Source organism: Alnus glutinosa, chromosome 13 (genome assembly GCF_958979055.1).
Source record: "Alnus glutinosa chromosome 13, dhAlnGlut1.1, whole genome shotgun sequence".
In the NCBI taxonomy this organism is placed as follows: domain Eukaryota; kingdom Viridiplantae; phylum Streptophyta; class Magnoliopsida; order Fagales; family Betulaceae; genus Alnus; species Alnus glutinosa.
In genome coordinates, this window is record NC_084898.1 from 13,908,720 (window position 1) to 13,925,788 (window position 17,069).

The window sequence follows — 17,069 nt, forward strand, 5'->3', positions numbered from 1 at the left end:
AGTATGACCTAGTGTTTGTCAACTTCAATCACCTCGTCCACAAGGGAGAACTGATGAAGGACGAGCCGTACGTGCTTACATCTCAGGTAGATCAAGTATTCTACGTCAAAGATGGAAGGAACCCAAATTGGGTTTGTGCAGTTAGGACCAAACCGCGCAACGTGTACGACGTTGGGCAGGGGGATGGGAGTAATGAGGCAGGTACAACCTACCATGAGTGCGTACCGCTCGTACTAGCCACTGATGACCTACCTGATACGAATGATGAATTCGAGTACGACAGGCCCGACATTGATCCGATTGAAGCTCCCGCGATATAATGATTGATATATTTATTGTTGGTACAATTCGCTTGAACTCAATACACTTTTTTTTATTTGCATAAATTTCATTGTATAATTTGCAAATTCATTAATAATATATAAAATACAAATTTTAATTAATTTGTCTACATTTGTTTGCAGCTATCGATGGACCAGAGACCCCCTCCTTGTGCATATCGGGCACCCCGCCCACCCGTGCCCCCCATGACCACGCCCACAGATTCGACCGCATTATATACTGCGCCGTGGCCACACCACCCAGATGTCGCTTACAGACCATTGTTGCCGGGTACGGTGGTCGTGCCCACGTCAGATCACGGGCAAACCAGCACAACTGGATGTTCCAGTTCTCCATATTCGGAGCTGCCGACATTATCTCAGATAGGATTCACCCCACCAGGTAACGTGGCTCGATGGTGGGTGCGAGAAGGGATGGGGCCACATGGTTATGCGCTGTACTTTCCATATACATATACTGGACCTATGCCATGTGGATCTGATAGTGAGACACAGGATGATAGGTTTCCTCTGCCATAGACCGGGGAGATGCATATGCCGGCTGTGGGGTTGGGACAGATGCCAGCACAGGCAGCGATGCAGGGCCAGATTATGAGGTTGAGACAGAGGCCAGCATCGGCAACGAGTCAGGGCCTAGGGCCTGGAGAGAGCCAGATGCCTTTATCTGGGGAGAGCCAGGGGCCGATATTTGGAGAGAGCTAGGGACCACTTTCCAGTGAGAGTCAGATGCTAGATCTGGGGGGGAGCCAGATTCTCCATGAGGGGGACGTTGCGATGTTGGGTACCGATCAGTTGGCCCCCGATAGCCCCCAGGATATGCTTTCAGATGATGATCAGCAGCCTCCACCAGCGGGAGGGGTTGGCGAGGAGGTCGCAGGCGACCCAGCGACCCAACACATACAGATTGACCAGATTCGGTTGATGGGTAAGTACATATTTAGACATCTTTAAAACTCATATTATGTTACCAAAAATAAATATTAAGTTTGAAAGAAAAAAAAATTGAATTTACAATTTGTTTCTATAATTATGTTTTTTAGTGTTAACTAATTAAATGTTGTATATTTTTTTCATTAGGGTACAACCCAGACGGAACCATATATTATGAGGTGATTAGGGACCCAGAGAGAAACTGGGTGCTCCCGAGGGGGAAGAAGGTTGTGTTGCAGTACAATGCTGCTCTACAACCTGTAGGACGAGTCTGCAACCGTTTTAGGCGGGTTGAGGGCATGCTTATCAGGAGCGGGTCCTACATTCATATGCGGGACGAATGGGCGAAGGTAGATAAGCAGATTAAGCAGGCTATGTGGGATGCGCTGATGGTATGTTTATGAATCTAATTTATTTATTTATTTGAATTAAACTTAAGATTATGTTTTTCTTGAAGTTTTTAAACCTATAATGCTTAAATTGAATGTGTAGGAGGAGTTCTATCTACCTGTATCAATAGACAAGCGCAGGGCACAACAGGAAGCGTGGAATGATATTGGCCGCAAGCACCGCTCGTCGAAGTCGAGGTTCAAAACCAAGCTAGATATTCAAGACGGTGACACGCCCGAGATTATCCGTGCGAGAGTGCCGGACAATTTTTTTTGCGAAGTATGACGCAGCAGATGTAGAGTTCCTACTGAGCGATTGGTGCACTGAGCATAAAAGGTTATGTAGGTCTTTAATTGTATGACAAAAAAATGTTGTGGTTTTTTAATAGGGATAATGGTACCGTTGGTCCCTGTGGTATGCCATAATTATTTTTCACTCCCTATGGTTTAAAAAGTGCATGGGAGATCCTTATGGTATGCAATAATTACAAATCGATCTTTGACGTCAAATTCTGTTAAAAATTTTAACAGATTCTGTCAAATGCCACTTCAGCGCCACATGTCGCCAATAAGTTGGCGACATGTGGCGCTGACATGGACATCTTAATAAAATAATATATATTTATTAAAAAATAAATAAATAAACTTATTTTTTAAAAAAAAAAAAAAACAAAAAAGAAAAAATGGGGCAAGGGGGTGGCAGCCACCCCCAGCCAATGGGAGTGGCCGCGCGCCACCCCCAGTGGCCGGGGGTGGCCATCGGGCCACCCCTAGTAGATCTACAGCCACCCCCGGCCACTGGGGTGGCCGCGCGCCACCCCAAGCGGCCTCTGGGGGTGGCGCGCGGCCACCCCCTGCCCCATTTTTTCGTTTTTCTTTTTTTTTTTAAAAAAAAAAAAGTATTTTTATTTATTTTTTAATAAATTTATATTATTTTATTAAGATGTGCATGTCAGCGCCACGTGTCGCCAATAAGACGGCGACACGTGGCGCTGACGTGGCATTTGACGGAATCTGTTAAAAATTTAAACAGAATTTGACGCTAGGGATCGATTTGTAATTATTACATACCACAAGGACCTTCCATGCACTTTTTAAACCATAGGGAGTGAAAAATAATTATCGCATACTACAAGGACCAACGGTGCAATTATCCCTTTTTAATAACAGTTCATTTAATTTTATTACTACTTTAAGTGTGTCAATTCTTACATTTTTTTTTTCATGTTCAATGCGTAGGCGACCTCTGAACGGATGAAGAGGCTGCGGGAGCAGAATGACCTTTCCCATTATACGGGATCCAAAAGTTATGCCAGATTTAATCACGAGGAGGTATGAAAAAATATATGTTTATGTTTTTAATATTTGTTGCTAATTGTTTTTCTTTTTCTTTACACTATTTTCTCGCTGTCTGTTTGTTATACATTTCACAGATATGTACATCTGGCACGCCCCCCACTCGCGCCGCGTCGTTCGTGAAGACCCACACAAGGAAGGACGGCACTTACTTGAATGAACGTACACGGATCCTATGCGTATGCTACTGATCTAATTTACTAATATTTCTAAATTATGTGTGATATGTCATTATTCAGTATATGAGTTTTTCATGTTGACGACGTATAGGAGAGGATGACGCAGAGTTTATCCAGTGATCCAGCCGCCACGCAGAGCGTCTCAGTAGACACGGTGCGTTGGGCACCGAATGACGCGTACGAACAGGCGGTTGCAAGGTCTGAGTACGTGGGAAGGGTTCGGCAGGTTGGGTCGAATGTTACACCTGTTCGGGGGACATGTTTCTCATACAGGCCTCGCTCACAGGGGGGACCATCTGAGGGCACCTCTCGGGATTGGGCCGAACACGCCCGGAAGATGGAAGAAATCCAAGCGGAGCTACGGGCTGAGCGAGAGAGGAATGACGCGTTGGAGCAGCGCATTCAACAGTTCGACGCCACGGAGCAGCTCGTGCGACAGTTCGAGGTCTTTATGTCCTCAATGAGAGTATCACAACCATGTCTTGGTGCTCAGTCTTCACCTGCAAACGTAGGTAGTACGTCGTCAGTTAGTAGTGCATCTGCAGGTATGTTTTATATTGTGTATAGGACAAAATTAATTTCAATTTGTTTTCATTACCCCTTTAATTTTGCAAGTAATATTATATACTTTAATTGTCTATATTATTTGCAGGTAATGCGACAACGATTGGTACGTTGTCGCCTATTGGACGACGGCTGAGCCAGCACTTCCCTGTCGCTACACCTTCGCCCGCTACACCATCCCTTGCGCAGCAATCGCCGGTTGGCGAAAACACGCCTGGGACGGTACCTCGTGCTTCGCAGGGACGCCCTTCATATTTGTAGATATTTTGTGAAATTATTTGGTGTAATTAATTTTTGTAATAATTAATTATTAATTATTGGTTTGTGTAATTTGATTTTGTGATATTTTTGGGTAAAATAAATATTGCGTTATTTGTGGTCGGAAATAAAAAAAAATTAATTAACCCAAACAAATTTAAAAAGACAATAACAAAACTAAATTGAAAAAAAATTTCAAATTGTAATTTTTATTTAATTAAATTTTTTATTTAATTCTTTAATTGTATTTTTAATTTAAATTAAAAATACAATTAAAGAATTAAATAAAAAATACAATTTGGAATTTTTTTTCAAAAAAAAAAAACACAAATTAGACACGTGTATTGAAATACACGTGTCTAACAGTTGGACATGTGTATTTCAATACACGTGTCTGACAGTTAGACACGTGTATTTAATACACGTGTCTAAGTAGACACGAGTATTGCCATACACGTGTCCAACTGTCAGACACGTGTATTTCAATACACGTGTCTAATCTAACACGTGTATTAAGATACACGGGTCAAACTGTGCAGTTAGTGACTTTCACATCTGACACGAGTCGCATGCGTGGCAAAATGCGCGTGGCAAAAAACATGAATTTTTGTAGTGGAACAACACTCTCCATAAAGGGAAAAAAAAAAAAGAAAAAAAAAAGGGTCATTTAAGAGGTGTGCAGTACATTAGTATGATATTACCTTTCCAAAATTGATTCCTTATGAGCTCAGTGATTGACTGAAGCATCATAGTAATCTCATTGTCATGTGCAGAGCTGTCCCTGTCATCAAATAGCGAGAAGTATGTCTCAATGGAATCGGGAAAAATTAGCGGCGGAAGAGAAGTTGATTCTGTGTGTCCTACTGGGGGGGGGGGGGAAGTGTGGCCAGATGGTCCCTTAATGCATGCTCTAGCCTAGTAGATGGCCAAAACATTATACAATAATTCATGGACAAGGTCGAATAGTTCATGAATACAAAAGATACCCCGAGTGTAATACCTTGCTTTAGATTAGGATTAAGGACACAATATTAAGTGCCTAAGTGATGATATTAGAGGTGGAGTTAGTCATGAGGTCCCAAGAGCGAAGAAAATGAGATTTTAAATACTTAAGAGAAAGTTTATCCAAAGACAGTCCGAACGGTATCTAACAGAAAAATAAGAAAGATGTTTGATAATCTGAATGATCCACGTCAATTTTCAAATTTAAAAACTGTCTAAATGGTTCGATGATCATTCAAATAGTGACCGTTTGTGTAAGAATGAAACAAAATAAAATCTGCATAGATGCTGTAGGAGTCCTATAAATGCCCCCAAAACAAACCCTAAACCCCATGTTTTGCTCCCCCACAGCCTCCAAGGGAGAGAGAGAGATCTTGAAGTCTTGGGGTTTTTGAGATTCAAATCTTCGAGAGAAGTAACCTCTCACCCTAACATTTGTTGTATTCCACTTTTACCATGTGTTTAAGTTATGTTTAGGTTGTGCTGTTTGTGTGTTTTCATGGGCGTGCGTGTTAGCGTTTTGAAGAGAAAGCAAATATTTTTCTTAGGAAATAGTTTTAAGAGTGATGTATTCTAGAACGAGTTTCACACTGCAAAGTGGTGATCTTTAACTCTTAGAGGAGTGGATGTGTAGAACTATAAGCCTCTTGAGATGTTAGTAGAAAAGAAATGGTAGAGAAGAAGAAATTTGTGACTTCTTTTTTACTATTTTATTTTATTTATTTTATGAAAAATGGTTGTTTTTTAGCCAAACGGTGTTAGAAGGTAAAAATGACTAGTTTTTAAGGCTTTAGAATGTTTAAGTGAAAAATGAACTAGAACTAGGAGTTTGCAAGAATGGTGTTTAGGATAAGACGGATAAACAATGTACCATTCAAACACTACTCAAACTGTCTGAATGGTACCGTTTGGATAACCGTCCTTAATGGTGAAGCCGTTCTAACAGTACCTTGTAGCGTTCTAACGATTTTCTGACAAAATGCAAAAATTTGAGGTTTTAGGTGCTAGGTTAGGATATTATTTTTTAGCTTAAAAGCTTGACTAGTGATAGAATACTTTGCAGATGAGGAAACCGAGTTGTACGAATGAGGTTTTATTAAGGATTTCTATACACAAGATCAATAATTCATGATGATTTTTTAGCATGACTTATTTTGATATGAAACGTGCATCCTTATAATATTATGAAATGCCGTTTGATTCATTACTGTGAGCCCTAAATTTCTAAGTATGATGAAATGTCTTTTGCAACAAATGATTGTGTGATACTTACAACGTGACATACATGCATACAATAAAAATAAACATATAATTTATATGACATGGCCACCATTTTTAGATAGTGAGAAACTGTACTATGAAAGAGATTTATGGCATATGCATACCAGCTATGTAGACTTCATCTTACGGCCTAGTGTTGTGTTGATTGATTTTCTACCATAGATATGTGGGATATCATGACCAATGGAACCATCCACAAGTGGGGTCATCTCCTACAGCATCATTAATTGGGTGCTCCCGAAGTCGAACCTGGTTGGCTTGCTATGTGCACAGCCAGAGCACAGATTATATTAGAGCTCCCACAGGATGCACATACCCTAGCGTAAAGAGGTTAAAGGCACGGATAGGCCATAACAAATATAGTTATGACATGTAATATGAATATGTATCTATGTATTTCATCAACATGAATTTTTGCCTTATCATATTGACAATGGTATTGCTGCATGTAATGTTTTACTTTCATGTCTCAAACTAATAAGGGTTTACTACATAACCGTGTTTCATGCAGGATTATACTCACTAAGTCGTAGACTTACCACTTCTGTGTTCCCCCTTTTGGACATTTGTTTTACAGAGGAGCCAATCTTAGAGGATGGCAAAGAGACAGAGGCCCAGTTTGGTGAGGACTTGCCACTTCATAATTACATGTCATGTAGTGGGCTGTTTGAGTGGGGGCCATGGTGTTTTATATCTACAGAATACATGTCTAATTGCTTGCCCATCCCATTCCTCAAGCGAGCCCTCCTAGTCAAAGTAAAAAAAATTCTCTCCCACATCTTTTTTGACTATTTAAAAGTCTCAACCATCTTTTTTGGCTGTTTAATTGAACGTAATAGCTCAAAGTCCTCGACCAGCCCGAACTCTCTCAAAAAAGTGATTGATAACTTTTTCTCTATCTCTCTCCTCGAAATGCTCTCAGCTAAAAGCTCTTATCTACTTTCCTCTGCAAAACCTCCATGGAGGCAAGAACTGCTCTTCCCTCCTCCACACCTCCCCCACTCAAATAACCCTTCCCCAACCTCCTTTTGGTTCCTCCCTTTCATTTTTGTTTTAGTTTTGGTAACACTTTTGTTTGGAGTTTGGATCTTAGATCTACTGCAACTTCTCCACCAACACAAGCCACATGCACCTCTTCCACCATCCCCAACCAAGTCTCTTCCCAATGACGTTACCTACTACAACGCATGTATGCCACCCGCCAACGCCAATTTTGGCTACTTTCAATAATTTTGACAATTCTTTATTCTTGCTCCTCTGGCTCCCTACTAGTAGAGCTCTTTTATTGCAAAGAAAATTTTAAATCCAGATTTGGCCCTCATAATACACTGACTTTGCTGTTATTTGTTTCACAACCCACTGTGATGACTCATCTGTATGTACATTTATCATTTAGTTTTCACAGCTCATTTTGCAACTAATCTGAAACTAAGAATCTGTCAAGTGTCCGTCAAATCAGGGAGGGTCACATGTTTGGGCACGGCAGTTTATGCTAGTCTCTAGGTAAACCTACATTAATATATAATTCTCTACACTGTTGAGGAACAATCACACGCCCACAAAATTCACAAGTAGCCCTAGACCTCTAAAGCAGGCAGCAATAATCAGACGATCAAATAACTGTACGGCTGATGAATACAATATAAGACATCTGTTTTTATTTTATTTTATTTTATTTTTTAAAATTCTCGTTGAACGAACTGACTTATTTTTACCACTTAAAAGGAATAATAATAATAATAATAATTATAATTATAAATTCGCTTCACAGACAGGGGCAAGACAAATAGACTGGATCGCATGAAATTAATTGGTTTCCAAATTACCTGAGGAACAGACTCAAAAGGGCAGTGAGGGTTTCAAGATGCCTAATAACAACATTGGGGATGATAAATTGTCAACATTTTAATTAACCACAGTCGAGCAGCTTGAAGGATCAAGATGCACACCCATCTTTCTTCGAGATGGCAATAACATTGAAGTTGAGTGACTCAGGATTCTTCTGGATCATACCCTGTATCACTTTAGCTGCATCCTGTTATGAATAAAAAAAGTATACTCTCAGACAACTTAAAACACATACTATGCTTGCATGTCCATAGGCTAAAGCTGTGAAGAGGAGTTTGGCTTACTTCCAATGAAAGGATCATTGGATATCCTACCGTGCAAAAATTAGCAGTAAAGATGACAAGATTGAGGAAGGCAATCTTCAACATTAATTTTTGCACAGGAGATCTCCGGTGCTTTTTCACTGGAGGTCAGCCAAACTCATGAGAGAGAGAGAGAGAGAGAGAGGATGATGATGATGTTCTGCTAAGATTCATCTAAGATTGCCAGACACCACAAATCAAACCCAATCCTCTGCGCGAACATTTGCACCCAGGTCCACCCATTGGTCAGGTTCAGCCAGCTTTCACGAAACAACTCCCTGGAGTTGTAACCAACCAGAAGGGCAGACAGTATTTCTTCGCCTTTAAAATCCAAAATACTGCCTTCTATTTCTTTAGACGAGTCGACAAATTCACAGACGCGCATGGGCTTGAATCTCAATCCATGGCTTGCCTTTTCATTTCATTTACAAACTGAAACATTTATCTTCCACTCTTTCTTGGCGTCCAAATAGGGTTCAAAATAAGGCTTTAGAGGGTTACAATTATAGTCATTTTACAATCGTGATACATACCTGCAATAAACTGCTTGGTGAGGATGGACCATGAGATATGGGTCCAAACTTTCTTCCATCAAGCTCATAAAGTTCACCTACATCATTCATTAAAAAAAAAAAAATTAGAAACATTCAAATAAAAGTACAAAGCAATTTTTTTTCCCCCCTTGATTCTAAATAACAGAGAGAGAGAGAAGTACCATCCACACATGCAAAGCAGATGAAATGAGTGTCCACATTATCTGAAGCCTGTTAAGAAATTTTGGTAAGAGATGAGAAGCACAAACTACCTGAACAATATATACATGTGGCGGATGAGAAGAATAAGCACATTACTTTACCAATTGTTGATTTTCCTACTTAAGACTCAATCTAGGCTTCAATCTGGAGCTTGGATTCCTCCTATAACCCCATTGTCCTGCTATCTGTCATGCCTCATCCAGCATATTCCACATACAATGTGACACTTCATGCAGACAGAGAAACCAAACCCTCCTGTTCCTACCCTAGCATACTCCAAGTCTCAATTCCCAACACACCCAAAATTCCTAGCTATTTCCCCGAGGTTTGTCTCCTTATTATGGCGGCAAAAAAATAAAAATAAAAATAAAAAATAAAAAATAAAAGGAAAAGGACCATGAAACATCAAAAGACCACCTCTCCCTAGCTAGAGAGAGGGAAAGAGAAAGATACGCTCCGACTATTATGCATGTGACCCATTCCAAGAATTTAACTGTTCTCTCCTCTAAGTGCCTGCCGAGTAGTAAGCTACGCCAACCTCCAATGTTCACATCAGTCGCCCCTTTTAGTCAAACCCAGCTCTTTAAGAGCATTCGTAGTAAACTAGTCAAAGTTTAGGCAAATTTTAGCTAAAAAATTCACTTCTGTTATTTTAGCTAGCTATTTTTCCAAAGCTCTAAATATCAAACTCTTTAAATATTTATCTACTTTATTTAAATATCATTTTTTATTTGTTTTAGTTGGTTGAATTCAACTGTCTGGTGGACTATCTGGTGCCGGCCTCTTGTTCATGGAGTTGGCGGAGTGATTTTAGGTATGTCCGAGAATTTGCAGAAAATGTTCTGCTTCATCAATTTTTTATCATTTGTTTTTGTAAAACTACTGGAACAAAACCAAAGACAAACCCAAATCACCAAAATCCCTAAAATCCAGTGCAGATCAACAAAATCCCCAAAATCACTTCTGCAAATTGTCGGACATACAATAAACTCCATGAACAAGAGGTTGGCACCTCCACAGTCCAACAACAAAATCCCCAAATCATTTACAAAAATCAAAGCTTTTTCCTTTCGTCTTCCCAATCTGCCATGAAAATCATAGCGCTATTACACACAATCCATGTGAATCCAACCATAACCTCCAAAACCCATTACAATCTAAAGCACAAGCACAACAACAACAAAGTAACTTATACCGATTGAAGAACCGGAAAAACAACCAACCTGTCCAGCTACACCGCACCAACAAAAACATGGATCAGACCAAACCAGCTCAAAAGATCTAGAACCTTCATGGCTTTTGAGTCGCCGCCGGCACCACAATAACCTCCGGAGCCAAACCTCCAAAACCACCGCTAAAAGAGGAACAGGGAAGCTCGAGCTCATCGATGTCCCTCTCCCGTGGATCTTCTTCTATCTCCAGTAGACACAAAATCGGGGCAAAGGAGCTAAGGTTGAGACGAGTACGCGCAGAAATGAATATAGAAATGAAAAATAATAAGAGACGAAAGAAATTGACTCTGCCGAACAGACAAGGGATTCTGACAATCGTCTGAATTACTGTAGCAGTAGTGAGCTTGATGCAGACATGATTTTGAGGAAACTTGGTTGAATTTGGTGAATTCGTTGCTTTGACGAGCTTACTACGAATGCTCCAAGTAGCTTGTAGGCCAAGGGATTGTCATATTGCGCCATTGACTACTAAGATGTAGAAGTGGCAATTTGTGTTTGCGTGTTGGTTTCAAGTTATGACATGAGTATAAGACTATATATGTCAACTTTTACCCAACCCATCTAATTAAATGGGTCGAACCCTTCAACCTTAACCCACCAATTTCGTGTTGGGTTCGTGTCGGGGCTGTATCAAATATTGAAAGCCTTAAATTCGTATGTTGGATTCGAATCGTACCGAGGCATTACTATAACACTATATAGGTCAACCATAATCCGGAATATTTAATTAAACGAATTAGACCCCTTAACCATAACCCGCTAATTTCGTGTTTGTGTCAGGTTTGTAGGCCGTCTAAAAAATTACTAGCCCTACTAAAATGAATCAACTATCTGACACGAGTGTCCAAGCTGTCAAAAGTCGAAACATGAAGGGCTCTTTCAAACAACCCTCGAGCATGTTTGAGCAGGACGCATTACTTGTATATGCTTTCGTGTTGTTTTGGTTGTTTTACATTACTTGCATACGCTTTCGTGTTGTAGCCTATAAAAAGACGTTTTGAGCTTTAGGTTTTTTCAAAAAGAGATTTTTCTTCAGGTTTTCTTCATTTCGTATCTCTATTGAGTGGTGAGTATGGATATCGTTTTCTTCATTTTGTTATCTCTATTGAGTGGCGAGTATGGATATTTTTTGGTATCTCGTGATTGTTTTGTGAGTGGTGAACAAACCAAATCTATATCTTTTGGGTTGATTTCTTTGGGTTGTGAGTAATCTCGTTGATTTACTCATTGTTTTTCTCTTCAACATTTATTCCAGCCTTAGCTTGGTATCAACACTAAGGTTTTAATGGCAAAATTGAGGTCGTGGTTATCATGGACCGGATGTTGAGAGGCCAAACCGTGAGCATGATCTTCGCGATGTTGAGATGGATGAATTAAGAAGACAAATGCGGCAACTTCAGAAACATTTAAAGCGTTTTGAGCTTTTGAGACATGATGGATCAAAAGATGAAGGATGATGTGGAGGAATTTAATCCTTTTCATTGTGACCAAGCTCAATGTCAATTCATACTCAAATACTCATGAATTCTAATGAGATTTCGACATAAATGTTGACATTCTGGAGTTTGAAGGGAGAGCGCATCCATATGAATTCATTGATTGGCTGCACACCGTGGAGAGGGAATTTGAATAAAAAGATGTATCGGAGCATTGCAAGGTGAAAATTGTAGTCATCAAATTGAAGAGGTTTGCCTCGATATGGTGGAATCATTTGACATGGGAAATATGCGAAAGGTGTTCAAGAAGATATTCCTTCCAGAAAATTACAAACCAGATGCTTTTTTTTTTCAAAAAAACAAAAAATAAAAAATAAAACTTCAAATAAAAAGAATTTCTCTTTCTCTGTGGATATGAGTATACTGCTGAGTTTGAGTATTTGATGTCACATTGTGATATTGTGGAGCCCAAGGAGCAAGTTATAGCCCGTTATCTTGAAGAGTTACATGATAAAATTTCTAATGCAGTTAAGTTACAGCCCTATTTAACTTTTAACAATGTTTGTAAGCTTGCAACGAAAATTTTAAACAGTTGAAAGAATCCCATAGTACTGGTTTTTGATCCACAAATTGTGACAACCCCTTTTAACGAAGCGAGTGAAGTCCCACCTAAGCCTTCTTCAACCAAGGCATCATCATCAAAACCCCCTCCTAAATCAGATGTGACAGCTGGTTCTAATTGACCCAATCCTCTTATTACAGGTCGTTGGTGTTTTAAATGCAAGGTATTGCGGGTCCTAAACCAAAAATTTATTTCTCTTGAGGAGGAATATGTAGACAAACAGAATTATGTGGTTATCCAATATATATGATGAGGAAGCAGGAGAAGAAGAGGAAGTTATTTGTGCCGATCAAGGAGAGTCTCTTGTTGTGTATAGAAGCTTGAGTCCAGCCCTTGTGGAAGAAGATGATTCGATTGAAAATAATTCCCTCCATACAAAATGTATATCTCATGGCAAGGTGTGCAATATTATCATTGATGGGGGGGAGGCTACGACAGTGTCGTGGTGACAAAGATGGTGGAAAAATTGAAGCTCAAAATGGAAGATCATCCTCAAGAATTTCTAGATGTGGTTCCGAAAGAGAGATCACATTGACTACAACCAATGAGAGAGATGCAACATTACATAAATTTTGTAGCCAGTGCTAGTCTTCCTAACCAAGTAGTGTATGGAATGAACGGATGAACCTTAGCAGTAAGAGGAGTTACAACCATATATGAAAATAACTCCAAAATAATTGCACACCATTGATAAATAATTACATGTTGGAAGCAATTAATTTGGCATGCAATACTTTCTTTGAAGCGTTTGAAATAAAGAAAGTATTTATGTTGGTTTTTGGGTAAACCGTAGTAAAATATAATGTTATTTTATATTAATTATTAGTGCCAAGTCGCACCCCTACAATAACAAGATCCTAGCTCCGCCACTGCCTAGAGAACACATTTCAGTTTTCAAACAAAAAAAATACCTTTCAAAAACTCATTCAAACATACTCTTATTTGCCTCACTCCAATGGTTCACTAAATTTTCATCTATCATTTGAAAGCATTGCTTGCTTATTATAAAGAAATATGACCTTCCGAGGTCAATCTACAAAAGAATGTCTATGCCTTCAACTCACTAGTCCAGTATACAGAAGCTAGGATTCCTTTTTTGATAAGTTTTTTGGCCCCAAGGAGAAGAGGAAAGGGAGAGTTGAACTAATAACCTCCACTTCATGGGGCATGGTACCCAGTCAATTGAGTTACTCATTGAGGTTCAAAAGCAAGGAATCCTTACCGTCAAAAAATAGCAAATTGTATCAGGATACACCACTATCTTAACGTGAAATATTTAATGCCCTTATGACTAGATGTTAGGGATCGATAAAGAAGAACAAAACTTCATGATTGGGTCAAATTTATGGTATAAACTAATCAAGAAGCATAAATGTAGTGGTCTCAAGGTATAGAAGCTAGATATAAAATTACCACATCCACATTTAAATCCTCATAGGACCTAGAGTATTGCATCATTGTTTGTGTAAATAGCCACTGTTAATAATAACTTACCTCTGTTTCACCAGCAGTAGCTGCAACAGAATGAGCAACTTCCATTTCTCTGTCATTCTCAAGAAATTCTGCACGCTACACAAATTCAAGAAAGTAATAAAAATCATAAGTGAAGAGAAAACTGGTCAGGTTTATCATCAGTTAATCCAACTGGGGTGGGAGGAGCGAGAGAGAGAGAGAGAGAAATAAAAACCTCCAATGGATCCATTGTTGCAGTGGTTTTAAAAAATCTATCCAAGAATGATCCCTCGACTGAAAAAATTGAGAAAAAAGCACCAAACAGGGAAAATGGTAAATGTGATAACTATTAATTTTAAAAGTAGAAGTAACCGTTAAAAGACAGAAGAATTATTTCAATCACAACTTTTGGCTTTCACAGAAGCATGCATCCAAAAAAAAAAAAAAAGTTAAGCATGATCACACAGGATTGGCAAGGTTTAGGACTCTTCAGTTGGATCCCATGCCTTTCTGTAGACTATAGCTAGACACATATTCACAATCAACTACAACTTTTTTTTTCTTTTTTCTTTTTTTCTATATTTTTCTTTCATTTTTTACTTTATTTTGGATAATCACTAGCGTTTTCAGGATGCTGTTTGTTTTCCCTATTTATTTCGTTTATTTTATTGGTTCAAGGGAGATGCTCAAACTATATGAGCATAAACATTAAATGCGTAGATGTGACTTTGGAGAACCCCTTTTTTCCCTAAAAGATTTTACAGTTAATTTTTACAGGGGAAGAAAATTAGAGTTAGGAAATTTTGAAAATTACAGATATAATAAAGAAAATGGAAGAAAGGTTCTTTTCTTGAAAATTTTGCATCATTTATACAATTCATGGTCCTTTATTATATCTGTGATCATAGTTATTCAGACAATGTTTTAACACCCTAGGATAGGAAAATATATATTACCATGTACATATATAACCAACACTCATGTGAAAATATAATTTGACAAACTTACGAAGCTTGATCTCAGAAGTAATGTTCCCAACAGCATGAAGAAGTCCAATTGTTCCACAAGCGTTGCCCACAGTTTGTTTCATAAAATAAACTCTACTGCTACTTTCCTGCAACCAGAATGGTATGAAACAATCAAATTCAGGGTAGGGTACAACTGAAAATGAAAGTACAAATATATTATGTGTGAAGCATTGGAAACATGAATTGAACAATACAATTTTCTGATGGGTTAAAGTCATTTGACGAATGATGACATTCTCTAATCAGTATCTATTGTTTCGAAAGCAGAGTAAAAACACAGGGGTCAGGTACAGAATGTGCTAATCAATCATAAATAAAAGCCTCAAATTGCCAATTATTTATGAGCCACAAATTTGATTGTGTGAAAGCACCTAGAAAAGAGAGAGAATCTCCGAAACCAAGAAAACCATGTTCAACAATGGAAGTATTTTACATTTGGCATATGAACATAATTTCATAGCTCTCACCTTCTTTTCATTTGCCTGCAGAATTCTCTCTTCTTCACTCTGAGGAGAAAAACTTTCATCAAATAAGCAGACAAGTACATTCTTGTTATGCATACCAAGCAAAAGGACAGCCTCGTGGTAATTGAATACAGGTACCCAAAATCTAGAAAAACTAGCAAGAGACAAATAACACACAGAAAAATACCTGTGAGGTTAGGGGATAAAGAAACACGACAGCAAGTACAGGCTTTGGAACCATTTCCAGGAGTTCTAGATCCAAGCCATAAACATCAAAGCACTCTGCTTCACCCTCCTGAAGGCCAAGTCCCCAAAGGAACTGAAAAATAACAAAACAAAAGAATACAACCTAAAATGTCTTTCACATGAACTCATTAATTCTTCTGCTAATAAGAGAAAACAGCAAATTAAGATACATTCTTTCCAAGAAGGACAATGGTATCCTTCACAACAATCGCCTTAATGGAAAATCACAAAACTAATGGGGTCATGGCATTTGAGAAAGTAATTGGAAACATGGGGTCCATTTATATTGTAAAACCATCATATCGCCATTATTGTCAAAAGTATTCTTCTTCTTTTTTTCAAATTGATTTTCTTTTTCATAACTAAAAATAATAGCTACAATTGTCGTAAACAGCATTCTATTATAAACCAAAGTTTCCTGGTCAGGGATTAAAAATCCCGGCAACATAGAGTCCATGGCAAACTCAAACCCCAGTTTTCTGCAAGATTAGTAATCCAATATATGCTTAGGGGGCACTTTACACGGATACAAGGTTTACTTGACAAGGGTGGGTACACGAAGTGCCTTGCCAGTAGGGTTCCTCGTCCAAAAAAAAAAAAATTGCAGAACAAACTTCGAATAATGTAACTGTCTGAGGTTCAGTTGAATTGAACCCCTTCAACGCTTTTTAATTTCCCACAGCACCAACCTGCCCGATTAGAAACTTCTACAAATTTCTCTTACAAATATCCCATAAACCAGAATAAAGAAAAATTCAAATTTCCACACTAGGTTCGGAGAAATACTCCAAGTCTCCCTTTGGCTCCAGCAGCGTCTCAGGAAATAAAACAAAATTAAAATTTCACACCATAGACTTCGAAATTAATACACTTTTCCAACATTTTCATTAAAGAAAAATAATAATCTCGCTTAAATTAAACCAAATCGTTATTTCTAGGGTCCAAACGAGGACGAACATATACTATTTTCTCATCCTCTCCAATCATTTTCTTAATGAAAAGAAAAAAAAAAAAAAAAATGCAAAACTAGGGATTTGGATTGAAGAGCAAGAAAAAAGGATTATATGATGAATAGAAATACCTGGTTCATAACATCAGGGTTAGCTTCAAGAGGAAGCCACTTCTTAGCAGCAGGACTTTCGTCTGAAGCAGCCATTTCTCTTTGTTTGCTTTCTTGCTTTTTCTTTCTAAAAGGGTTTTAGAATTGGGAGAGTTTTTAGATTTGAGACTGACTCCTTCCTGCTTTTATATATAGGTTTTGGGTGGGCTTAAGAACTTAATGGGCCTTCAGATGTGCCAGCTTGAGACAGGCCCATGTAATAATTATAAGCCCAACCCATTACTTGTGTTGACTCCTCTTTACACATGTTCAAATCGGAGCTTT

The 17,069-nt window shown here is 38.6% G+C and overlaps 1 protein-coding gene across 1 annotated transcript; it reads right to left on the reverse strand.

The window, feature by feature from the left end:
• Window positions 1–8,076: 8,076 nt before the first annotated feature.
• Window positions 8,077–16,897, reverse strand: LOC133855069 (ubiquitin carboxyl-terminal hydrolase 3). Its single transcript, XM_062291364.1, has 9 exons — window positions 16,767–16,897; window positions 15,627–15,758; window positions 15,443–15,481; window positions 14,956–15,061; window positions 14,183–14,241; window positions 13,990–14,064; window positions 9,166–9,214; window positions 8,984–9,060; window positions 8,077–8,335 (listed from the first exon to the last, which is right to left on the reverse strand). The coding sequence occupies exons 1-9, from the start codon at window positions 16,839–16,841 to the stop codon at window positions 8,237–8,239; spliced, it is 711 nt and encodes a 236-aa protein (XP_062147348.1). The 5' UTR covers window positions 16,842–16,897; the 3' UTR covers window positions 8,077–8,236.
• Between the last annotated feature and the right edge of the window lie 172 nt (window positions 16,898–17,069).

What these genes read in the sequence shown, in the direction of transcription:
- LOC133855069 (XM_062291364.1), bottom strand. Translation starts at nt 16,841, where the DNA reads ATGGCTGCTTCAGACGAAAGTCCTGCTGCTAAGAAGTGGCTTCCTCTT. An exon ending in TTTATCCCCTAACCTCACAG is followed by an intron (nt 15,482 to 15,626) that starts GTATTTTTCTGT and finishes TTTTCTCCTCAG; the next exon opens with AGTGAAGAAGAGAGAATTCT. An exon ending in CACCAAGCAGTTTATTGCAG is followed by an intron (nt 8,336 to 8,983) that starts GTATGTATCACG and finishes TATTCATAACAG; the next exon opens with GATGCAGCTAAAGTGATACA.